The sequence below is a fragment of the Sus scrofa genome, chromosome 10, assembly GCF_054392235.1.
Source record: "Sus scrofa isolate SSC_HxYL_T2T_F1_AM1 chromosome 10, Sscrofa_HxYL_maternal_Yorkshire_Landrace_v2.0, whole genome shotgun sequence".
NCBI classification, from domain to species: Eukaryota; Metazoa; Chordata; class Mammalia; order Artiodactyla; family Suidae; genus Sus; species Sus scrofa.
The window spans coordinates 75,592,572-75,618,145 of record NC_139392.1 but is presented as its reverse complement, the minus strand read 5'-3'; the positions used below and the strand labels follow the sequence as shown (position 1 = coordinate 75,618,145).

The 25,574-nt window shown below is 41.4% G+C and overlaps 1 protein-coding gene across 1 annotated transcript in view; it reads left to right on the top strand.

Annotated features, from left to right (window-relative positions):
* Window positions 1-13,229: 13,229 nt before the first annotated feature.
* The window catches only part of ACBD5 (acyl-CoA binding domain containing 5), a 39,706-nt gene continuing 27,361 nt past the window's right edge, over window positions 13,230-25,574 (top strand). Inside the window, exons 1-7 of the mRNA XM_084979580.1 lie at window positions 13,230-13,373; window positions 13,405-13,473; window positions 14,780-14,948; window positions 18,816-18,936; window positions 20,904-20,976; window positions 24,160-24,274; window positions 24,375-24,407. Of these exons, the coding sequence (XP_084835706.1) occupies window positions 13,230-13,373; window positions 13,405-13,473; window positions 14,780-14,948; window positions 18,816-18,936; window positions 20,904-20,976; window positions 24,160-24,274; window positions 24,375-24,407 (724 nt within the window). The remainder of the gene's footprint in view (window positions 13,374-13,404; window positions 13,474-14,779; window positions 14,949-18,815; window positions 18,937-20,903; window positions 20,977-24,159; window positions 24,275-24,374; window positions 24,408-25,574) is intronic.

Sequence of the window (25,574 nt, the reverse complement as noted above, 5' to 3'; positions counted from 1 at the left end):
TATATATCTTGGCAAATTTATTGGACTTTATAAAGACAAAAAGTAAAGGGGAGTTCTCATCGTGGCTCAGTGGTTAACAAACCCGACTAGTATCCATGAGGATGTAGGTTCGATCCCTGGCCTTGGTCAGTGGGTTAAGGATCCATTGTTGCCATGAGCTGTGGTGTAGGTCGCAGACACAGCTCGGATCCCAAGTTGCTGTGGCTGTGGCGTAGGCCAGCAGCTGCAGTTCCGATTCAACCCCTAGTCTGGGAACTTCCATATTCAGTAGGTTCGGCCCTAAAAATCCAAAAAAGACAAAAAACCTAAAAGACAAAAAAAAAAGTAAAAGGATCTTGGAATTCTCTTGTGGCGCAGCAGGTTAAGAATCCGGTGCTGTCATGGCAGTGGCCTGGGTCACTTCAGTGGCACAGGTTCTGTCTCTAACCAAGGAAATTCTATATGTGGGCACAGCCAAAAAAAATTTTAAGTAAAGGAAACTTCTATAGAAAAGGCAGGTTACCATCAACAACAAAAAAAATCAAGTCAATCATTTCCTCTGCAACAGATGTCCAAAAACAGTAAAAGAAAGTCTATAAAGTCCTAAAGTGAAATTAATGTGAGTTAGTGATTCTTGGTTTGGAAGATGAAAATATCTAAATGTAAAGTAAAATATAGTTCATTATAGAAGTCTGAATTGGATTAATACAAATAATTGGTTATTAGCATATAAAGAATAGAATGAAAAATGTAAAAACTATCAGAGAGGACAAATTTTTTTGTTTTATGGGTTCTTGGGGGGTTTTGTTTGTTTGTTTGTTTTGCTTTTTTTTTAAGGCTGCACCGGAGACAAATGGAAGTTCCCAGGCTAGGGTTGAGTCGGAGCTGCAGCTGCTAGCCTCAGCCACAGCCACAGCCACAGCAAGACCAGATCTGAGCTGCATCTGTGACCTATACCACAGCTCAAGGTAACACCGGATCCTTAACCGATTGAGGGAGGCCAGGGATCGAATATTCATCCTCAGGGATGCCAGTCAGGTTTGTAACCACTGAGGATGGAAACTTGACATTTTCAGGTTCTCAAGTTTAGGACTTCAACATATGAATGTTGCAGGACACAATTTAGTCTGTTACAGGGAGTTAACTAACATTCTAAGATTCTACAACCCTCAGTTACTACTGTTGCAGGACTTATGTACAGGGAGACAGGACACCGAGGTCTTTTTGCCAGGAAGGAGTGTTTATTCCTGCCGGCACAGGCTCAGCGGATTAATATCCAAAGGCTGAGCCAGATGGTAGCAGGGCACTGTCTTATGTACACTCTGTTATTTTTTTTCTTTTAGGCTTTGGTCCTTTTGTCTCCCTTATAAGGTAACATACATTCTGTAATTTCTGAGTGGACAGTTACAGATATTCTTGGGCCCCTGGATTCAGGTTATGTTACATTGTTACAGAACCACACATGTGGTAAAGGTGCTAATGCTACATGTTGCCTTCCTTTTGTTCTGGAAGGGCCCTCCCTCCTCCCCACTACATTTCCTTTTCTTGTTTCTTTTCAAATTAACAATACCAGGGAGTTCCCACTGTGGTGGAAGAGGTTAAGAGCCCGTCATTGCCTCTGGGTGGCTCTGGTTCAACCCTTGGCCTGAGGCAGTGGGGTTAAGGATCTGGTGATGCCGCAGCCATGGCATAGGTCACAGCACAGCTGTGGCTTAGATTTGACCCCTGGCTGGGAAACTTCCAATATGCTGAGGATACAGCCACAAAAAAAAAAAAAAAAAAAAGAAAGAAAAAAAAAGAAAAAATTAACAATGCCACCCAGGAATCCCCAGAAAGGGAAGAAGGGTTAATAGGACACTGTGTTTGAACAGCTTAGCAAAGCACACACAAGAAAAGAAGATTTCAGGGGATGAAATGAATTGTGAACTCTTTCAAATTTTATCATAGTTGATGGTGGGAGTCCTGTTAGGCAGTCACGATATTTGTACCAGACCAAACCCACCTGCCAGTTTCTAGGCAGGCCTGATTCTTTTAACACAGAAAGATCTGGAGTTCCTGTCGTGGTGCAGCGCAAATAAATCCAACTAGGAACCATGAGGTTGAGGGTTCGATCCCTGTCCTCACTCAGTGGATTAAGGATCTGGTGTTGCCGTGAGCTGTGGTGTAGGGCACAGATGTGTCTCGGAGCTGGCGTTGTGGCTATGGCGACGCTGGCTCTGATTCGACCCCTAGCCTGGGAACTTCCATATGCCGCAAGTACGGCCCTAAAAAGACAAAAGACAAAACAACAAACAAACAAAAAACACAGAAAGATCTTTTTTAGACACATCAAGCCAAGCCCCTGTGGAATTCTAGTGCTATTTTAGCGTGGAGCAAGCTGTTATCATGAAATAATTAAAAAATTAGCAATGGCTAAAAATGAAAGGGGCCTGGGGTGATTGGGGAGAAAATATACCCTTTAAGTGAAATCCCATGGTGTGCTTTCTTCTTTTCCAGAAGCTCTATTTCCAACATGATTTGGATGAATTAATCACTTGTTAATTTTGGAAGCTGCTGAATCAACACATCCCCCTCCACCTCCATCTCTCAATGTCAGCAGGATGCTGCGCATGTCTGTGAGAAAGCAGTTGACTCTCCAGCAATAAATAAGATCTCATTCTTTGAACCTAGTGATGAACCAGGAGCTGGTGATGGCCCTTCCCTGAACTTTGTCCCTCCAACCCTTCCAATGGTTTTACAAGTCCCTTACTGTTGGAAATACCTAAAGTAATTTCTCTTTTCATGACCAATGCGATTGAATAAAATGAGATTTAAAAGTCTAAGATAAAATGACAATACATGTAAAGTTAGTATTTTTTAAGTTAGAAATTACAGAAAACAACTCAAGATAGCATAAGAAAGAAAAAAAAGAGAGGAAAAAAAAGGAATAAAAACATTGCATTGTGAAAATTCAGGCTTACTCATAGAACACAAAAATAGAAATGAAGTTACCCCTAAGTAAGCACTAGTACTAATCATTTGGAAGGTCATCAAGAACCCAGGCAGTATTCTCATTTACTGTCTCGATTTTTTGATAAAAGTTTAGTTTTTTTCTTCTTTTGCTACCCTTTCTTTTTGTTTTTGTTTTTTTGTTTGTTTGTTTGTTTGTTTGTTATTTGTTTTTTTGTCACTTCTGGAGCCGCTCCCGTGGCATATGGAGGTTGCCAGGCTAGGGGTCGAATCAGAGCTGTAGCCACTGGCCTACGCCAGAGCCACAGCAACGCGGGATCCAAGCCGCGTCTGCAACCTACACCACAGCTCATGGCAACGCTGGATCCTTAACCCACTGAGCAAGGCCAGGGATCGAACCTGCAACCTCATGGTTCCTAGTTAGATTCGTTAACCACTGTGCCACGACAGGAACTCCTACTCTTTTGCTACCCTTTCTAAATGGTGAAGAGCATGGGAAATTTGGCTCCCACATTCAAGAAGCCCATCTCGGGAAGTTCCCGTTGTGGCTCAGTGGTAAAAAACCCAGCTAGTATACGTGAGGACATGGGTTTGATCCCTGGCCCAGCTCAGTGAGCTAAGGATCCGGCATTGCTGTGAGCTGAGGTGTAGGTCGAAGATGCAGCACTCAGATCTGGTGTTGTGGCTGTGGTGTAGGCCGGCAGCTACAGCTCTCACTGGACCCCTAGCCTGGGAACCTCTACATTCCACGGGTGAGGCCCTAAAAGGACACACACACGCACAAAAGCCCACTTCAAGTTCAAAATTCCTCAGATCCAAATCTATATCCCCCCCCCCTTTTTTTTTTTTTTTTTTTTGCTTTTTAGGGCCACACCCGCATCATATGGAGATTCCCAGGCTAGGGGTCCTTCTCAGAATTTGCTATTATTGTTGGCTGCTGTCATGTGTTAGTTTGTTTAATAAATTTCCTGTACTGGAGTTCCCATCGTGGTGCAGTGGTTAATGAATCCAACTAGGAACCATGAGGTTGGGGGTTCGATCCCTCGCCTTGCTCAGTGGGTTAAGGATCCGGCGTTGCCGTGGGCTGTGGTGTGGGTCACAGACGAAGCTCGGATCCTGAGTTGCTGTGGCTCTGGCAAAGGCCAGTGGCTACAGCTCTGATTAGACCCCTAGCATGGGAACCTCCATATGCCACGGGAGTGGCCCTAGAAAAAGGCAAAAAGACAAAAGAATAAATAAACAAAAAAATAAATTTTCTGTACTAATTTTGTAATATCTGTATTCTTTGTCATATGTGACCACTGAAGTATCTGCTCACTTTAATAGTCAGCAAAACTAGGACAGAGATTTCCTTTAATTTCTTGAGCCAAGAAGTCTCCCAAACTTTGCTGAACGGCTCTGTGTGTATACAGGAGTATGGCCTCAATTCTCTAGCAGGCAGTTTACAACTCTGCCTTAGCCTTCACGTCCTGGTTGTGCAGAGCTTCAAGTTCAGCCAGAGGTTAAAAAAAAATTTGTGCCTTCTCACAAAATTGTCTCCTGGTCATGTGTGCAGAACTCTGCATACATGGGTGGCCTTCTAGATTTCCAAAAAATGTTGCTACTTCTCCAGCTTTTTATGGACATCTCATTCTCCAGGTTTTCCTTTTAAGTTTTTGATTTGGCCTTTCATTTGTCCAAATTATTACTGTTGCCACAGCCACTACAATGGTAAATGACTGCAACTGATTGGTTTTGACAAATACTCTGAGGCTAGGGCTGCTGATGCTGAGTCAGTTCTGAGTCAAGTGAAAAGAAGATAAATCTAGGAGTTCCCACTGTGGCACAGTGGGTTAAGAACTCCAAGAAGAGACTATTTTAAAGTATATAACACATAAGTATTATTTAGTGACATTTTCGGAAAGTAATATATATATAAGAGTACTTGGCAGTGATGGAAAACCTATTTCTTTTTCAGAAACCTATTCTGGGAGTTCCATTGTGGCTCACTGGAAACAAATCTGACTAGTATCCATGAGGATGCAGGTTCAATCTCTGAACTTGTTCAGTGGGTTAAGGATCCAGTGTTGGCTATGAGCTGTGGTGTAGATCATAGACTCGACTAGGATCCACAATTGCTGTGGCTGTGGTGTAAGCCAGTAGCTGTGGCTTCAATTTGACCCCTAACCTGGGAACCGCCATATGCCACAGGTGTGGCCCAAAAAAACACGAAAAAAACAAAAGAAAGAAAGAAAAAAGAAACCTAGTCTGAAAAGTTTGTAAAATGTTTGGACCGCATAAGATCAAATCAATTGAAATGTCCATATAATAGCAGCACTCAAGAAAAAAATAAATAAAAATAATAGCAGCACTTTGACACCAACTCAAGAGGCAGGGTCTGTAGGAATGTAGTCCTAATAGCTCTATAAATGTTTTGAGCAAAGAGGACTTTTTTTTTTCAGATTTTATTTATTGGAGTTTCCACTGTGATGCAGTGGGTTACTGATCCAGCATGTCTCTGTGGAGACGCCAGTTGGATTCTCAGCCTAGCACAGTGGGTTAAGGATCCAGCATTTCTCAGATTTGATCCCTGGCCCAGGAAATTCCATAAGCTGAGGGAGAGGCTGAAAAAGAAATAAAAGATTCGGAGTTCCCCTCGTGGCGCAGTGGTTAACGAATCCGACTAGGAACCATGAGGTTGCGGGTTCGGTCCCTGCCCTTGCTCAGTGGGTTAACTATCTGGCGTTGCCGTGAGCTGTGGTGTAGGTTGCAGACACGGATCCTGCGTTGCTGTGGTTCTGGCGTAGGCCGGCAGCTACAGCTCCAATCAGACCCCTAGCCTGGGAACCTCCATATGCCGCAGGAGCAGCCCAAGAAATAGCAAAAAGACAAAAAAAAAAAAAAAAGATTCTAGGGGAGTTCCCATCGTTGCTCAGTGGTTAACGAATCCAACTAGGAACCATGAGGTTGCAGGTTCGATCCCTGCCCTTGCTCAGTGGGTTAAAGATCCGGCGTGGAGTTCCCGTCGTGGCGCAGTGGTTAACGAATCCGACTAGGAACCATGAGGTTGAGGGTTCGGTCCCTGCCCTTGCTCAGTGGGTTAACCATCCGGCGTTGCCGTGAGCTGTGGTGTAGGTCGCAGATGCGGCTCGGATCCTGCGTTGCTGTGGCTCTGGCATAGGCTGGTGTCACAGCTCCGATTAGACCCCTAGCCTGGGAACCTCCACATGCCGCAGAAGCGGCCCAACAAATGGCAAAAGAAAAAAAAAAAAAAAAAAAAAGATCCGGCGTTACCGTGAGCTGTGGTGTAGGTTGCAGATGCGACTCAGATCCCGGTTGCTGTGGCTCTGGCATAGGCTGGCAGCTACAGATCCGATAGCCTGGGAATCTCCATATGCCGCAGGAGCGGCCCAAGAAATGGCAAAAAGACAAAAAAAAAAAAAAAAGACGAAAAAAGAAAGAAAAAAATGATTCTATTTATTTTGTTTAATTTGTAACACATTCACATGGTTTAATATTCCTAACACTCAAGAAATATGCATTGAGAATCACACCTGATTCCTAGCAGCCAGAGAGGCAACAAATGTTATCAATTTCTTATAAGCCTTGTAGATATTCTATGCACATAACAACTTTTTTTTCTTTTTTTTGCAGCACCACGGCAGAGTTCCCAGACCAGGGATCAGAGGGCCAGGGATCAGATTTGAGCTGTACTGGTGACCCAATCTGCAGCTGGGGCAACGCTGGATCCTCAACCCTTTGTGCCAGGCTGGGGATGGAACCTGTGTCCCAGTGCTCCCAAGACGATGTCAATCCCATTGTGTCGCCACAGCGGGAACTCCTAAAAACAATTTTTTAACCTAAATCCTATTTAATATTCTGCCTTCTAGCTTTTTTGCTCATTTAACTATATCTCAGAGATCATTCCAGGTCACACATTTAAACTTCCCCATTATTCTTTATGGTTTTTTCACAGAATGCATGGGCCATGCTCACTCAGTTCCATGTGGAAGAACATTTAATTGTTTTCAGACTTTATCACCACAATACTACAGTGAATAGTTTTCGTTTTACATAAGGAAATCTAGCCCTATAGGTCATTAAAATATATTTAGATGTTACTATAATTTACAGGATTTGCTAAGGACACATTAATAAAGAGACAAAAGAATAAAAATTTCAGAAATATCTGTCAAATACAATAGGAACTAATTTGTCACTTGTTTTTTAAGGCAAATCCATTTACCCATTTGAAACACACTGGCCTATTCCAAAGGAAAACAGTTCAGCGTTTCAGTTCTGATTAATCTGGGATGAAAATAGTTTACTGGATTTGGCTTTACTGAAATAAACTTAAGGGCTTGTGTTATTCAAAAAAAAAAAAGATTTGCATTGCAAAATTAATTTCTATTCAGTAGGATTTCTCCATTTTTCCACTGTTTTCTATTTTCCAAAGGCATATAATTTATAAAGTTGAGTTTTTATTGTGATCGTATAATGTACATACATGTATATATAATTTACCAGTGTAAGTGTACAGTAGAGCACTGTCAAGTATATTCACAATGTTGTTCATCCATCTCCAGAACTTTTTATCTTCCCAAAGTAAAATTTTTTTTTTTTTTTTTTTTTTTCCGTTTTAGGGCTGCACCCACAGCCTATGGAGTTTCCCAGGCTAGGGGTCTAATCAGAGCTACAGCTGCCGGCCTATGCCACAGACACAGCAATGCCAGATCCTTAACCCACTGAGCGAGGCCAGGCCATGTTTCCTAGGCTGACTCGTTTCTGCTGCACCATGACAGGAGCTCCTCTCTTACCCATTTTTCTATTGAATTTTTGGCCTTTGGCCTTTATTAATTGTAAGAGTTCTTTACTCTGTACAAAATATTTTGCTAGATTGTTTCACTAAGTAGAAAGCAGAAATTCCATTTTCAAGCAAAAACAACAAGGAAAATACCTACAGAAAGACAAATGTTTTTTTTTTTTTTATATTCGGGAAATTTGGAAAGTCAAATAGACCAAACAAGGCTGGGGATGGTGTTCATGGTCTCCTCAAGGACCCGGGCTCCTTTTCTTCACTTTTCACCTCCTTGCCACAGGACTCTTGTCTCTTGTCACAATGGGAAAGACAGCTGTTCTATATCTAACCACTTCAACAAATTTTCAGGAAGAAGGAAGAGGGTAAAAGGAAAAGTCCAAAAAGGAAAAAGAGGGAAGCTGACTAAATCTTTACCTGTAAAAAATCCTCATATAAGCACTACCCAGCAACCACCAGTATATTCATAAACCAGAACAGTGACACATGGCTACCTGCAGCTGTAGGAGTCTAGGAAATTCAGTTCTTAGGTTTTTACAACTTCCATAGATAAAACAGAGAAAGGATTTGGATGTGGAGATGGTATTACTCCACAAATGTGTTGAAAGAAGTTTCTCAAAAATCTGTGGCGTGCTTTTATTTTTACACATGTATCTTCTTTCACACCAATGTTCTCAATTTGTATATAGTCAAACATATTGTTATAGGAGTTCCCTTGTGGTGTAGCAGGTTAAGGATCCAGTGTTGTCACGGCAGTGGCTTGGGTCACTGTTTAGGCATGGGTTCCATCCCTGGCCTGGGAACTTGCACAAGCCGTGGGTGCAGTCAACCCTCACCCCAAACAAAACAAAACAAAACACCAATAATTGTAGATTGAATGTTTATTCTACCCCATACTGACATCCTGAAAACTCTAATCCCCAGTGTGATGGGATTTGGAGGTGGGTGGGGGCTTTGGGAGGTAATTAGGTTTAGTTTGTAAACTTGGAACTCTCATGAAGTGCCTTTACAGGAAAAGAGAAAGAGACCTCTCTCTAATTAGAGTGAGATTTCTCACCCTTCAGAATTTTGAGAAATAAATGTTGTTTAAGACACTAGTCTATGGCACTTAGTTAATGTAAGTCTAAGCAAGGCAAGTATCCATATTATCTTTTTACAACTCTATTTTTGGGGCTTGTTATGTAAACACTTCCTTCATATTTAATCATAAACAAGAGCACTGCCCTGCACAACTTCATGGGGGCACCAGATAATATCAATTACACCATGGATGGGACCCGCTGGTTTTGTGCATTCAGCAGATGTTTTGTTTTTCTTCCAAGTACTTTAAAGGTATATTTTATACATCAGATCCTTAATCTGTGTGGAATTTATTATGTATGCATCTAAGGTAAAGATCTTATTATTTTTGCTTTCTATGTAGACTTGTCCATTGCCATTTACTGAACGGTTCATCCTCTCTTCACTAAATTTTTTTTTTGGCTTTTGTCTTTTTAGGGCCACACCAGCTGCATATGGAGGTTCCCAGGTTAGGGGTCGAATTGGAGCTGCAGCTGCCACCCACAGCCACAGCCACAGCAACGCCAGATCGAAGCCTCATCTGCCACCTACACCACAGCTCAGGGGAGCACTGAATCCTTAACCCACTGATCGAACCCCGGTGTCCATGGATACTAGTCGGGTTCATTATCCACTGAGCCAGGATGGGAACTCCTCCACTAATTTTTATTTCCTGTTTATCTCTGGCATCTCTATTCTGTCTCATTAAACTAAATAGCTTTTCCTCAGTCAATACCACACTCTTATTCATTATAGTGATTCTTACATATGCTGTTCGGCAGTGTCAATCCTTTGTGGTAGAGATTGTTATTTGTTCCCTACTCAGTTTTCTTTTTCTCTAGAAATTTAGTTAGACAAAAAATTTTCAGTCTTGCTTAAAGTTAAGTGGGACCAACATTTACCACTTCCAGTGCTGGAAGGTGATATTTACCATTTCTGGAGCTAGCTTCTCAAAATCTCCTCTGCGATTCTGTCCTCTCTCTAACCTCTTATTCTGGCTGGATGCAGCAGGTCCAGGGGACTCTGAGGTCCTATGGGATGATGGAGCCAATAGACAGAAGGATTCTGCACTCCTGGATGACTAAATGGAGCAGAGTCTACTTCCCTCTTGCTCTACCTCTGCTAATGAGCAATGGGCAGAGGTATTTGTGAGAGATAAATTTTATTGTGGTAAGCCTCTGAGGTACAGCAGGTGTTGATTGTAGCAGGTAGCCCATCCTGATTAATATAAGCTTCCAGGATTTTTTGTTTGTTTGTTTGTTTGTTTGTTTTGCTTTTTAGGTCCGCACCTTTGGCATATGGAGGTTCCCAGGCTAGGGGTTGAATTGGAGCTGTAGCCACCGACCTACGCCACAGCCACAGCAATGTGGGATCCGAGCCTGCGTCCTCATGGATACTGGTCACATTCTCATATAGAGTTTCCTTCATGGCACAGGGGTAACGAATCCGACTGGAAACCATGAGGTTGTGGGTTTGATCCCTGGCCTCACTCAGTGGGTTCTTAAGGATCTGGCGTTGCCGTGAGCTGTGGTGTAGGTCACAGACACTGCTTGGATCCCAGGTTGCTGTGGCTGTGGCATAGGCTGGCAGCTACTGCTCCGATTCGACCCCTAGCCTGGGAACCTCCATATGCCGCGGGAGCGGCCCAAAGAAATAGCAAAAAGGCCGCTGGCCTACGCCACAGCCACAGCAACTTGGGATCCAAGCCATGTCTGCAAACTACACCACAGCTCACGGCAATGCTGGGTCCCCAACTCACTGAGGCCAGGGATCCAACCCGCAACCTCATGGTTCCTAGTCAGATTCGTTAACCACTGAGCCACAACGGGAACTCCCAATATGTTCTCTTTTGAATCTAGATTCTTTCTCCTTATGTCTTTGAGATTCACAAAAGATGCTGAATAAATGTAGTTCATTTATTCTCATTGCTCTTCAGTTGTCCATATTCATCTATTCCACAGTTGATGGTCAATTAGTTGCTTTCAGGTTTGTGTTGTTAGCAGAGTGCTGTTATGAACACTTCTGTAGCTGTCCTTTTTTTTGGGGGGGTGCTGTGTCCAAGGTATGTTAAGTTCCCAGACCAGGGCTTGAACCCACACCACAGCAGCAACCCAAGCCACTGGAGTGACAACACCAGGTACATAACCCACTGCCCTGGGGTGGGGATCAACCAATGTAGTACTTTTTACACCTTTCAATTTTAACACTTCTGCACTGTGTTGTAGTTCCATGTCTGTTTGCCACACTAAACTGAAAGGCTTTGAATTTCAGTGTCAATTATATTATATGAGACATAGTAGAATTTTAAAATGTTTGTAAAGGAAGGAGCATCTGAAAGAATCCTTCCTTAGTTATTTTAGTATTTATCCCTTTATGTGTTTAAAACCCTTAAGTATACTATTTTTACCTTACACTATCTTTTTTTTTTTTCCCACTGTACAGCAAGGGGGTCAGGTTATCCTTACATGTATACATTACAATTACAGTTTTTCCCCCAGACCTTACACTATCTTACCTCATGTGTAAGAAGTGGGCCCATTCTTTTTTTTTTTTTTTCTTTTTTACAGCCACACCCGAGGCATAAAGAAGTTCCCAGGCTAGGGGTTGAATGAGAGCTGCAGCTGCCAGCCTATGCCATAGCCACAGCATCGCTGGATCCTTAACCCACTGAGCAAGTCCAGGGATCTCTGCATCCTCATGGATTCTAGTCGGACTCATTATTGCTGAACCATGATAGGTACTCTAGAAATGGGCCCATTTTTTTTTGGCTGTGCCTGAGGCATGCAGAAGGCCAGGGATCGAGCCTATGCCACAGCAGCCACTTGAGCATCTGAAGCAACAATGCCCTATCCTTAACCTGCTGTGCCACCAGGGAAATCCAGTGGGCCTATTCTTTTTTTTTTTTTTGCTTAGGCTACACTTGAAGCATGCAGAGGTTCCCAGCTAGGGGTTGAATCGGAGCTACAGCCGCCAGCCTACGCCACAGCCACAGCAACTCAGGATCCAAGCAGTGTCTGTGACCTACACCACAGCTCATGGCAACTCCAGATTCTCAACCCACTGAGCAAGGCCAAGGATCAAACCTGCGACCTCATGGTTCCTAGTCTGATTTGTTTCAGCTGCACCATGATGGGAACTCCTAGTGGGCCAATTCTTAATTAAAATATCTCTAGAAATATGTGATCAAGGACAATCATCTATTGTGGTGATCATAATACATATATCGAATCACTGGAGTTCCCATCATGGCTCAGTGGTTAACGAATCTGACTAGGAACCATGAGGTTGAGAGTTCGATCCCTGGCCTTGCTCAGCGGGTTAGGGATCCAGCATTGCCGTGAGCTATGGTGTAGGTTGCAGATGCGGCTCAGATCCCGAGTTGCTGTGGCTCTGGCATAAGCTGGCGGCTACAGATCCAATTAGACCTCCAGCCTGGAAACCTAGATATGCTGAGGGAGTGACCCTAGAAATGGCAAAAAGACAAAAAAAAAAAAATTGAATCATTATGTTGTACACCTGAAACTATTGTTATATAGATATATATTGTACATCAATACATCTCAATTTTTTAAAAAAGAATGCTTCATAATAGGCACTGTGCTGAAAGTACTAAAAGCCATTAGTGTTCCATAAGATATATTTTAGGTGGAATTACAGGATTGCATAATTGGAAGGCACCTTAGGAACTGATTCAATCCATCATATGTCAATCATTATATGTCAGTAGGAATTACCACATCTAAACCAGCACTGCTAACTTCTTTACCTGAATAACCTCAATGTCCTTTCTCCTTATACTATTATCCTTGACTGTAAATCCATACTACCAGCAAACAGAAATACAACAGACATCACTGGCAGAAAAATTCTTATTCATCACTACCTAAAGACCAACATACTCTAAATTAGCTTATTATGAACAGTTGTCAAAATGAAGTCCTAGATGTGAAATAAATATCCAAACCTTTTTATAAGTATGCATAACTGAGTGAAATTGAAACGGATATATAACAAAAGAGCAAGAAAAGATTAGAGGAAGCAGCAGCTATTCAGCACATAACCTCCCCCTCGTTTGAATAAATTAGAAAAATTGTTAGTCTCTTACACTTTGGTGTCCCGCAAAAAGTCCAAGATTTAAAGCAAGGTTTTTTTGGATTGACTGACGCCTGGTTCAGCTACTCCTGTACTTACTACTACTTGACCTTGAGAAAATCAGTTAATATGATTTTCAATTTCCTCATTCGTAAACACCCTACAGGGTTTTTGGAATACATGTTACATGCCTGGCAAATATCAGGCACGCAGTAAGGCATAGTCTTTACTACCTGAAGGCAATATAACAGCACACGACCTCAAAGTTAATAAGCCTCAGGAGCAAGAAATGAGACGGATCTCCAGGACCTCTCTGAAAGACACCACGGAGGGTCTGTCCCTTTGGCTGAGGCGGATGTGGTATTTGGCAGGAGCTCAAAGGACGACGCAACAGGAAGGCGGGATTTCCGCCGCAACGGCTCCAGCGTCTGCCGGACCAAGGAACCAAACAGGAACAAGTGGGAGGAACGACCTCAGCTGGAGGCAGGTGTCCCGAAGCGTAGCGGAGCGGGGACTACATTTCCCACAAGTCCGCGGGGGCAGGGCGAGGGGCGGGCGTCGGGGACCTTACCGGACAGGTCTTGCCCGGCAATGCTAAGGTAAATGCCGGCACTGCGACTCCAAGGGAAAAGTAACTTAGAGCCTGCGCCTAAATTTGGACTAGTCACCCTCTAACCCATCCCGAACTGACGGAAGCGACCTGGCAATTTTGGGATTTCCAGGCCGCAGGACTCCGCCCCCAGAACCCGTAGCAGTGCCCCCTCGGTGGGCCTGGGGGCGCATCCTACATGCCTGAGGACGCGGGGCGCTGTGCTAGAAAGGTGAAGGCCCAGGATACCCCTTTCTAGGGTTGACGATCCGTACTGGTCCCCCGTTCGCCCCTCCCCCACGCCCTGTCGCCCATTAGGTCTGCCAGAAGCTGTACTGTGCCCGGCTTCCTGGGGCTAGATATCGCGGGTGGTGCAGGGGAAGGTGCTCTCTCTCCCCCAGCCCAGTCTAATTAGCCGGCGATCTCCCGTCTCCTTTGGTTGTTGCGCAGACGTCCTTGCCTTGGGGGCGGCTAAAGCTGTCAAAGACTGAGAGCCAAGCACGGCTAAACACCTCCATCCAGCATCCCTAATCCTTTCATATACCCTTTAGGGTGATATAAAGATTGTCACTGGAGAGGCTAAGTAGCTTACCCTGGGTGACAGAACTAAAATGGCAGAACTTAAGTTTCGTAACAAGCCTCTGCGGATCTAAAGCTCTTAAGTCCCATCAGCTTTCTCAAACCCTAACCTCAGGAGCAGGCGCTGAAGACCAAAGTCATTTTTTTTTTTTTGCCCAGCGGTACCACGCGCGCTGCAACCCCGCGTCGGCTACTCTGGCGCGGACCCAGCAATCCATTCTGTTTTAAACATCGAGCCCTGGGCTCTCCGCGGATCCACCTGACTGCTTTTATTTCCCCCCTTCTCCGGCCCTCCTCTGGGGACCTACAGTTCGCGTCATCTCGGTGGCCGCGGGGAGGGTGGGTGGAGTTTACTGCGCAGCGGCGGCTGCAGCGAGTGGGTCCGGGGAGGGTTTGGGGCGGGGCCGCAGGGAGGGCGCGGACAGACAGACCGACCTCGCCGGGATGGGGGGTGTGGCTGCTCCACCAGGGTCCTGCGGGTGGGAGAGTGGCTCCGCCACCACCAGTGGCCGGGGCTCCTCTGACTCCTGCTAGAGATGCTCTTTCTCTCGGTGAGTTGTTTTTCTGTCTTGGAGGCCTGGCTCCCAGCCTTGGTCACGCCCCGGGGAGGAAGAAGGAGCCGGGCCTTATCGGACGGTGTGGCCTGGATGGGGCAGGGCCACGGGGAACTGACCAGCTGCTCTCTGGGTCCTCCTCCCTGTGGGCATGTTGATCCGCGGCTGCGCTCCTTGTTCCAGTTTCATGCAGGCTCCTGGGAAAGCTGGTGCTGCTGCTGCTGCCTGATTCCAGCCGACAGACCTTGGGACCGGGGCCGGCGCTGGCGGCTGGAGATGGCGGACACGAGATCCGTGCATGAGACCAGATTTGAAGCGGCTGTGAAGGTGATCCAGAGTTTGCCGAAAAATGGTACGTACACTGGGGCCCCGTCGTAGAGCCTCCTGCAGAGGCCTGAGGCCCCAATTTCTGAATCTCACCTCCTTTAACCTTTCTGCCTTTTGTCTCGCTAATTTAGCCTACTTTCTTTACTACGTTGAAAAGGAATGTAATTATAGGGGAGGTATCCGATGTGAATCAAATGCCTGCTCATCTTTCTAGCCAGAGACAAATATATTATCCAGATTTTAAGTAGTTTATATTGTTGTTGAAAAGGAAAATCTTGTCCTGTGGATTTGGGTATGTTTAAAAAATCTGGGGCGGGGAATGCCTGGTGCCTTATATTCATAAAGTCTACTTTCAAGCCTTTTGAAAACTTTTGATGTGAAAGGGGAGAAAGGAAAAAAAAAAACCCCAATATTTATTTGTAAAACGGTTTCTCTTATGTTAAAAATACACTTACTACTTTTTAAAAAAACTGTTCCTTTGCACTAGTATTCTCTCTTTTTTATATTCATGTTGGACCTTTGCAACTTGGGTGAAAAGTCATTGGATGTTTCATAGCTGATCTGTCAGTTCTCTGGCTTCTGTCAAGATCTTTGTCTTTATCGTTGGTTTTCAGCAGTTTGATTATGATCTGTCTTAGTATGGTTTTCTTCATGTTTTTCTTGTTTGGGGCTTTGCAGAGCTTTTTGAATTTGTAATTTTATGTCTTTGACTAATGTTGGGAAGTTTAAGGCCATTATTCAAATATATTTTCTGTGGAGAGGCTTGGAGAGAGGGACTTTCACTTTTCACTTCACATTTTTCTGCATTATATGAATTATTTTCCCCAGTAAACTTGTATTTTTAAATGATGCTTTTAAGTGCTATCATTGTACCAGAGTGTAAAACGAGCTGAATACAACACTAAAATATTACTATATGAACGCGACTAGCATCCATGAGGATGTGGGTTCGATCTCTGGCAACTCTCAATGGGTTAAGGATCTGGCATTGCTGTGAGCTGTGGTGTAGGTCGAAGACTCGGCTGGGATCTAGTGTGGCTGTGGCATAGGCTGGCGGCTACAGCTCTGATTAGACCCCTAGTCTGGGAACTTCCATATGCCGAAGGTGCGGCCCTAAAAAGCAAAAACAAAAACACACCCCAATAATAATAATAAAATAAAATATTACTATAGAATGTAACATATTCTCTATTTCCATTATCATTTGACTAAGTAATGAATGTTCACTACCATTAACAAAAATCACTAAGTGCAGATACAAAAGGTTTTGAACACAAATATATACAAATAGCTTTCCTTTTGTAATCTCAAACATCGAATTGGAGGATGACATTTGAGAGATTGAAAGAGAAGAGCGAATGAACAAAATGTGAAGAAACAATATAGGAATTTATTTAGGTATTGATTTTTTTAATGTCCAGTTAAGAGAGTTCATAGGAAGACTTGATTCTAAGAGTTTTGTTTAAATTGTACCTTTATTCTTATTTCTAAACCACATGTTTTTATATTTTTTGAAAATTGATAAAGCTAAACTTGATGTCTCTTATTCACATTATATACCACTTAATAGGAAACCCATGTAAGCATAAATACAATTTGTGTTTATGTAACATTTAAGAAGATATTGCAGGAGTTCCCATCTTGGTGCAGTGGAAACAGATCAAACTAGGAATCATGAGGTTACGGGTTTGATCCCTGGCCTCGCTCAGGGGGTTAAGGATCCGGCATTGCCATGAGCTGTGGTGTAGGCTGCAGATGTGGCTCAGATCTGGCATTGCTGTGGCTATAGGGTAGGCCGGCAGCAACAGCTCCAATGGACCCCTAGCCTGGGCACCTCCATATGCTGTGACTGCAGCTCTAAAAAGACTAAATAAATAAATAAATAAATAAATTTTTTGGGAGTTCCCGTCGTGGCGCAGTGGTTAACGAATCCGACTAGGAACCATAAGGTTGTGGGTTTGATCCCTGGCCTTGCTCAGTGGGTTAAGGATCTGGCGTTGCCGTGAGCTGTGGTGTAGGTTGCAGACTCGGCTCGGATCCCGCGTTGCTATGGCTCTGGCGTAGGCTGGCAGCTACAGCTCCGATTAGACCCCTAGCCTGGGAACCTTCATGTGCCGCGGAAGTGGCCCAAAGTGATAGCAAAAAGACAAATAAATAAATAAATAAATAAATTTTTAAAAAATAAAAAAAAAAGATATTGCAAAGTTATGACACTCCACCAAAGGGCAGCTGTTTTGGGCAGTATTCAGTACTATACTGTTATCCCCTGAAACTAAATTGATATTAATTGAAGCAGAAGTGTTGTAATAAATCATTAAATTTTTTTATAATAAAACTTTTAAGTTGCATCATCTCATCCTGGATTATTTTACAAAGATTAAGATCTTATAATCTTTTGTTGCTTTTTGCTTAATCTTTATTTATGGCGTAATGTTATAGTGAATCATGTAGCATCTGTCTTTGCTATGCTCTTGGCCTTTAGAAATTTATTTTCCTATATAATATTTTAAACACACATAAATTAAATATATGATGTGTGAGCACCTTGAGGACAGAGATTATACTTTATCTGGTGTCTTTACACATAGAAGACATTCAATATATGTTATTAGTTTTTGCAGTAACCTAATGTATATATTATTCACCTTAACCAATAAACTTTTAATTCTTCATTGATTGACTTACTGAAGATATTATGAGATGAAGCTTTTGATGTTTCAAATTTAGATTTGTGTTATTTAGGAGTTCCTGTCATGGTGCAGTGGTTAATGAATCTGACTAGGAACCATGAGGTTGCAGGTTCGATCCCTGTCCTCACTCAGTGGGTTAAGGATCTGATGTTGCCGAGAGCTGTGGTGTAGGTTGCAGATGCGGTTTGGATCCTGCGTTGCTGTGGCTCTGGTGTAGGCCGGTGGCTTTAGCTCCGATTAAACCTCCTAGCCTGGGAACCTCCATATGCCGCGAGTGCGGCCCTAGAAAAGACTAAAGACAAAAAATAAATAAATAGATTTGTGTTATTTAAATGGGTTACCATTTTTAACTATGGTTTCTCCATTTCCCACCCATCTGCTACATAAAGAGGGACTATATCATTGACACATGGTATCTAATGGATACTCCTAAATGACCATATATTGTACAGATAATTGTTACTGTGATTTTGGAATTAATTATGCACCCTGTACAAACGTGTAACACCAATTCTAAGCTTTTCTGCGTTGTAAACTTTTGCACTGTTTATAAACTATTACCTTTTGGTTACTACATGTTTTCAGTGTATTATGCAATTATGAAGTTTTGAAAGTATCATTTTATACTTTTAATATTTATTTTTGTAATAAATTTTGGAATAAAAGTAATACACACTAAATGGAAATGTTAAAAAAACGCAAATAAGAAAAAAAAATAATCTGCATACATATGATCTAGGGATATCCTCTTTTACCATTTTGATGTTTCCTTCTTCTCCACTTTTAATGTATATAAATACTTATTTTGAAAAAATGTCCTGTGGATTGTGCTGAATATGGTGTTGTTTTTTGTTGTTGTTTGTTTTAATGCCAACATCTGCAGCATATGGAAATTCCCTGGCCAGGGTTTGAATCCCTGGCCTCGCTCAGTGGGTTAAGGATCTGGCGTTGCCGTGAGCTGAGTTGTAGGTCACAGACGTGGCTTGGATCCCGCATTGCTGTGGCTCCGGTGTAGGCTGGAGGCTATAGCTCTGATTGGACCCGTAACCTGGGAGCCTCCATGTGCCACGAGAGCGGCCCAAGAAATGGCAAAAAGATGAAAAAAAAAAAAAAATCACTGTTGGTATAACTAAGCTAATTTATAGCATTAAATCATCAGTTTTATCCTCCAAATGATTTTACTTAATTTATGTTTCCAATAGGTTCATTCCAGCCAACAAATGAAATGATGCTCAAGTTCTATAGCTTCTATAAGCAGGCAACTGAAGGACCCTGTAAACTATCAAGGCCTGGCTTCTGGGATCCTATCGGAAGATATAAATGGTAATTTTAGGTGGAGAACTAGGAAAAGAATTTTTACTTTAATGACATAGTTATCCTATGACTCTTATTTATGTAGTTATGTATTATTCTGTGCATAAAGTATTCTAGATACTGGATACGTTTTATCCTCCATGTACACAATTTCACACAAGGGAAGAGAGGAAAACAATAAAACCAAAAAGAGTAGATGTGTCCAAGATTAAAAAACATTTTCAGTCATTCTTTTCTTTTATGGAGTTTTTTTCTTTTTATTTAGCCAAGCATAACTACCCAAACTAAAAACTTTATTTACCCAAACTAATTTAAGAAGTAAACAAACTCCCCTGCCTCTTTTACCTGCCAAGAAAAAGAATGACTTTGGCTTGTCATGTGACATTGTTTGCTTTGAGCCTTTGAGGTAATAAATAACTAGGAACATGACTCAGTTTCTGCCAAACTTTTTATCTGAGCTGCCACTCCTGTCCCACTGTTCTTGAATGGAAATTTGATTTTTGGAGTTCCCGTGGTAGCTCAGTGGTTAATGAATCCTACCAATATCTATAATGACGGGGATTCAATCCCTGGCCTTGCCTAGTGGGTTAAGGATCCCTCATTGCCGTGAGCTGTGGTGTAGGTTTCAGACACTGCTGGGTCCAGTGTTGCTGTGGCTGTGGTGTAGGCCGGCAGCTACAGCTCTGATTAGACTCCTAGCCTGGGAACCTCCATATGCCGTGGGTATGGCCCTAAAAACATAAAAGAAAAAAAAAAGAAAGAAAGAAATTTAATTTTTTTTTTTTTTGGTCTTTTTAGGGCCGTACTAACAGCATATGGAGCTTCCCAGGCTAGGGGTCAAGTCAGAGCTACAGCTGCTGGCCTACACCACAGCCACAGCAACACGGGATCCAAGCTGCGTCTGCGATCCACACCACAGCTCACAGCAATGCCGGATTCTTAACCCACTGAGCAAGGCCAGGGATTGAACCCATGTCCTCATGGATACCGATAGGGTTTGTTAACCGCTGAGCCATGACAGGAACTCCGAGGATTTCTCAATTGTGTACTTTCCTCTTAAGTTCTTAATAGTCATAAAATAACAGGTTAAATGTAATAGCAATGTGTTATTTAATCTATTTGAAAAAATCTTATTTACTTAATGATTTTCTTCAGCATTGACCTTTGTTCGAGTTAAACTGGTTCTGGAAAATATCTATGAAAAGAGATGTTCATTATAGGCAAAAAATTTTTTTTCCTATTTTTAAAATTAAATTTAATTTTTTAATAGGCAAAAATTTCAAGGGACCTAAGGCTTTAAAAATATTTCTATTTCTGCATTTTCATTTTTTTAGAAGACAGAAACCTTTTGTATTTTCCAAGTGTTTAAGTTAGACTCTTATTTATACTAACCAAAACTTCTGTTCATTTGAACCATGACTGTGACAGTTCATGTAGAATTTTCTAAAACATTCATTTTTGTCATATTTCTTTATAATGATATAGAGACTTTTAAAGAGTTCTTAGCATATAATTATGAAGAGTCTATAGTCTCTGCGGTCTGTAGTCTATGTAATATAGTCTCTATAATCTATGGTCTCTAGATAGGTTTTATACTTATTTTCCCATAGGCAAAATTAAAGCCCATAGGCGGTATTAAAGTTAGTACATTTTTCTACCCAATAATGTGTTGGACTTTTTTTTTTTAGGTTTTTATTTTTTCTATTATAGTTGATTTACATTGTTCTGTCAATTTCTGCTGTACAAAGTGACCCAAGGTTTTATACATATTAGTTTTAGGTATGATTTAATTTGCCATTTTATTCACTGTGATATTTTTCCTCAAGGCAGTTCATTTAAAGATCTTTTGGAAACATTAATACAGCTTAATGTAAAGCCTGTTTTAATTAATGACCCTGTAGCATTAAGTATAAATTGTATTCTGAGTAATTTAAACCAGGTGTGTTTTGTTGTTATCTGGAAATTTTCATTTCTAGGGATGCTTGGAATTCACTGGGTGAAATGACCAAAGAGGAAGCCATGATTGCATATGTTGAAGAAATGAAGAAGGTAGGGAAAATAATTAGCAAAGAAAATAAAAATTTTCAGAACAGCTTTGATTTAATTTTGTTATCAGGCAAATGAGCTGCTTTGTTTTAAGGAACAAGGAGATTGTAACATGTTAGAATATAGAATATAGATAAATATTGAGTTTATTAGGCTTTATCTTTCTCATCAAAGTTTATCTTAAGGTAGATATTTTTTCCTTAAGTTATATCACATTGTGGTGACATGATACTTCGGTTTATATTTTTTTTGTCTTCCCTTTCTCTATAGGTGACTTCTGCAGAAAGTATATTAGTAGAACTTTTTTTTTTTTTTTTTTGCTTTTTAGGGCTGCACCTGTGGCATATCGAGGTTCCCAGGCTAGGGGTCAAATCCAAGCTGCCGGCCCCAGTCAATGCCACAGCTCACAGGAACACCAGATCCTTAGCCTACTGAACAAGGCCAGGGATCAATTCCACATCCTTATGGATACTAGTCAGGAAACTGAGACACAATGGAAACTCCCAATAGGAATCTTTTAAAATGTTGAGGTCCCTTAGGAGTCTGGGAAGTACTTGAGCTGTCTCAAAAACATTTCTGCTTTGAAACTTTTCACCTATGAGAAATGGGTAACAAGGCTGCCCAACATTGTTCTCATACAAGTGTTGCCTCATAAATTGAGATGTTCCTGTGCTAGGGCTTCTGCAAGCATTTTTCTGTGAATGCAAAGATCCTTCAGAAGCAGAATAAGGATGCTTTTAGTTTCTCTTGTAACTACTAACGAGGGCATTCTTTATAAACTAGCACTTCTGTTAAAAGAATTGTTTAGAGGAGCAAATTGATGAAGAAATCATGGATTTTTAAAGATGATCTTAGTGCCTTTGTATAAAGGACGATATGTATGTTGGTGAAGGATCAGAAGTTATGAAATCTAGATCTGTTTGATAATCCTTTTTTTTTTTTTTTTTTTTTTTTTTTCCCGTGGCAAATGGAAGTTCCCCTGGCTAGGGATTGAAGCCAATTTACACTGCAACTGCAGCAACTCAGTATACTTTAACCCACTGTCAGCAACCTGAGCCACTGTGTCACAGCAGGAACTCCTTTTTTGCTTTTTGTTTTTTTTTTTTCTTTTTTTCTCTTTTTTTTGTATTTTTGCCTTTTCTAGGGCTGCTCCCATGGCACATGGAAGTTCCCAGGCTAGGGGTCGAATCAAAGCTGTGGCTACCAGCCTAGGCCAGAGCCACAGCAACGTGGGGTCTGAACCATGTCTGCGACCTACACTCAGCTCACGGTAACGCCAGATCCTTAACCCACTGAGCAAGGCCAGGGATCGAACCTGCAACCTCATGGTTCCTAGTTGGATTTGTTAACCACTGAGCCATGATGGGAACTCTGCTTTTTGTTTTACGATAATCTTAAATAAATTGTCTTTCAACAAAAAGAAAACCTGTAAAAAAGGGTAGTTTTTTGCCAGATGCTTTAACAATATTAACCTCTATAGTAATTTTTATTTGGTAGATTCAGACTAATTTATTTTGTTTTAATCTCTTCTACACAGGTCAAAGTTGTGCCCTTTGTTACATTTTCACAATTTTTGTTTAGTGGACTTTGTTTGGAATAGAGGGCAGAGCTTAATTCTTTCGGCTGTTTTTGCTGTATCAGTAGCAAAACAAAGGAGCCTTTCAAAAACAGAGAAAGATGTAAAACTTTGTTTTGATAACATTCTTTTTTTTTTTACCTTCAATATTGTTATAATCTTTCCCTATTTCCTGCATTTTAACTCTTTAGTGGTAATTACTTTTAATTATATTTTGTGGAGTGATTCAGAAAAAAATATATATCCATATTTTAGAGTATATATACATATATATATATCTTCTATTATTTTAAAAAGAAAGAAAACTAATAATGATGTCATATTAAACTTACTGTGTGGCAAGTAGCTTTTTGCCTGTGGAAAAAATTTATGGGAAGTTTCCACTGTGACTCAGCAGGTTAAGGACCCTATGTTGTCTCCATGAGGATGCGGGATTGATCCCTGGCCTTGCTCAGAGGGTTAAGGATCTGGCCTACTGCAGGCTGTGGCGTAGGTCACAGATGTGGCTTGGATCTGGTGTTGCTGTGGCCGTGGCATAGGCTGGCAGCTGCAGCTCCCATTCAACCCCTAGTCTGGGAACTTCCATATGCTGCAGGTGTGGCCATAAAAAGAAAGAAATATTATAGGTATTTTTCCACTCAGCACATACAGAGCTAAACATAGTATTTTTAATATCTGCAAAGTTGTCCATATATAGAAATACTTCACTTTATTTCGTCAGTCACCAGTTGATGGCTATTTATTTGAATGTTTTTCATTTAATTTACCTTGTTATTTAAACATGATGATTCTAAATTGGCCCCTAGTTATGAAGGTTTCTGAGAGTGGTTACCACTTCCTAGTTAAGTATCCCCCCTTCTTTTTTTCTTTTTAGGGCTACACCCTTGGCATATGGAGGTTCCCAGGCTAGGGGTTGAATTGGAGCTGTAGCTGCTGGCCTACGCCAAAGCCACAGCAATGTGGGATCCAAGCTGTGTCTGCAGTTTACACCACAGCTCATGGCAATGCTGGATCCGTAACCCATTGAGTGAGGCCAGGGATTGAACCTGCATCCTCATGGATGCTAATGGGTTCATTAACCACTGAGCCACAACAGGAACTCCCCCCTTTCTTTTTTGGCCACACCTGCAACATGAAAGTTCCTGGGCCAGGGATCAAACCCACACCACAGCAGTGACCCAAGCCACTGTAGTGACAATGCCGGGTCCTTAACCCCTGCACCACAAGAGAACTCCCTTCAATACCTTTTTGAAAACATTACCTTGGTGTTAAGAACAGACACAAATTTTCCTCTAAGCCCACAGTATTCTGTTTTATTTAACATTAGTACTTTTAAGTGTTTAATGCATCATCTATAGACTATTGTGTAAAATTTTACACAAAGCTTATGTAAAATAGTTTTCAAAATGAAAACACTTTAAAACCTTTAATACATTTGAAATTCTTACAGGAGAGTATATACGTTAAGTATATAATTGACTTTGAAGAGTCTATAAAAGAACTTCAGATCTCAGTTATCAATAAATAAATTATAAATATTATATTATTTGGTGCTAGCAAGGATTACATTAGTAGCTTGTTTTCACAAGTTTTGTTTCTTTTGATTACAGATTCTTGAAACTATGCCGATGACTGAAAAAGTTGAAGAATTGCTACATGTCATTGGTCCATTTTATGAAATTGTAGAGGACAAAAAGAGTGGCAGAAATTCTGATTTAACTTCAGGTTGGACTCTTTTACTTAGTTTTAAATTCAGCAACAGATACATTACTCACGCATTAATATTTATATGTCAAATTTTTTTTTTTTTACTTTCACATGCTAGTCCGGCTGGAGAAAATCTCTAAATGCTTAGAAGGTAGGAATGATGAAATCTATGGAAAACTTTTGTTTAAAATTTATATGCCGAAAGAATTCTGCACAAATTTATATAACTTATGGTCACGTCACTCAGGAGTTTTCTTCCCAAACAATGCATTGCATAAAGTTCCAAAATACTATAAACTCTAATTTTAACACATAGGTTATTAAAACATGACAGGTGGTTCACTTGTATACAAAATTGTAACAGAATTCATTGTTTTAATTTTATGATTAATATTTTCTATTTTGCTTTGTGAATTATATTACTACTGTAGCTGAAATGACTATTTAATTTTTTTAATGGCCTCACCTGCGGTATATGGAACTTCCTGGGCCAGGTTTTGTATCCGAGCTGCATCTGTGACCTACACTGCCGATGTGGCAATGAAGGATTCTTAACCCACTGCTCCTTCCTAGATAATTTTAAGTGAATATTTTTATAGTGTGGTTTAGCTCTAGTGTAGCTAGCTGACTCAGCTAGTTTAGTTTTTTTTTTTTTTTTTAGAATTCTTTTTTCATGTTCTCAGTGAAGAATTGGAAAGCTTATCTTTTACTTACTAGCAGAAGCTAAATAATCTGTAAAACTGCTGGTATTAACTATGAGCATTTGCTCTGTTTTATTTTATTTACAAAATTTATTTTTTTTTAAATATTTATTTATTTTTGGCCATTCCTGTGGCATGGAGAAATTCCTGGGCCAGAGATCGAACCTGAGCTATAGCAGTGACCTGAGCCATAGCAGTGACAATGCTGAGTCCTTAATCGCTGGCCACAGGGAATCTCCAAACATTTGCTCTTTATTTTTTTATTTTTGCTTTTTAGGGCCGCATCCACAGCATATGAAAATTCCCAGGCTAGGAATCAAATTGAAGAGGATCCACAATGGGAACTCCCAAACATTTGCTCTTTAAATTATCTTAGGCGTTCCCATTGTGACTCAGTGGTATCGAACCCAACTAGTATCCCTGAGGTCTCCCACAGTGGGTTAAAGGATCCGGTGTTGCTTTGAGCTTTGGTGTAGATCACAGACGTGGCTGGGATTTGGTGTTGCTGTGGCTGTGGTGTAGGCTGGCAGCTGCAGCTCCCAGGCAAGGGATTGAATCTGAGCTACAGCTGCTGGCCTACACCATAGCCACAGCAACTTGGGATCTGAGCCACGTCT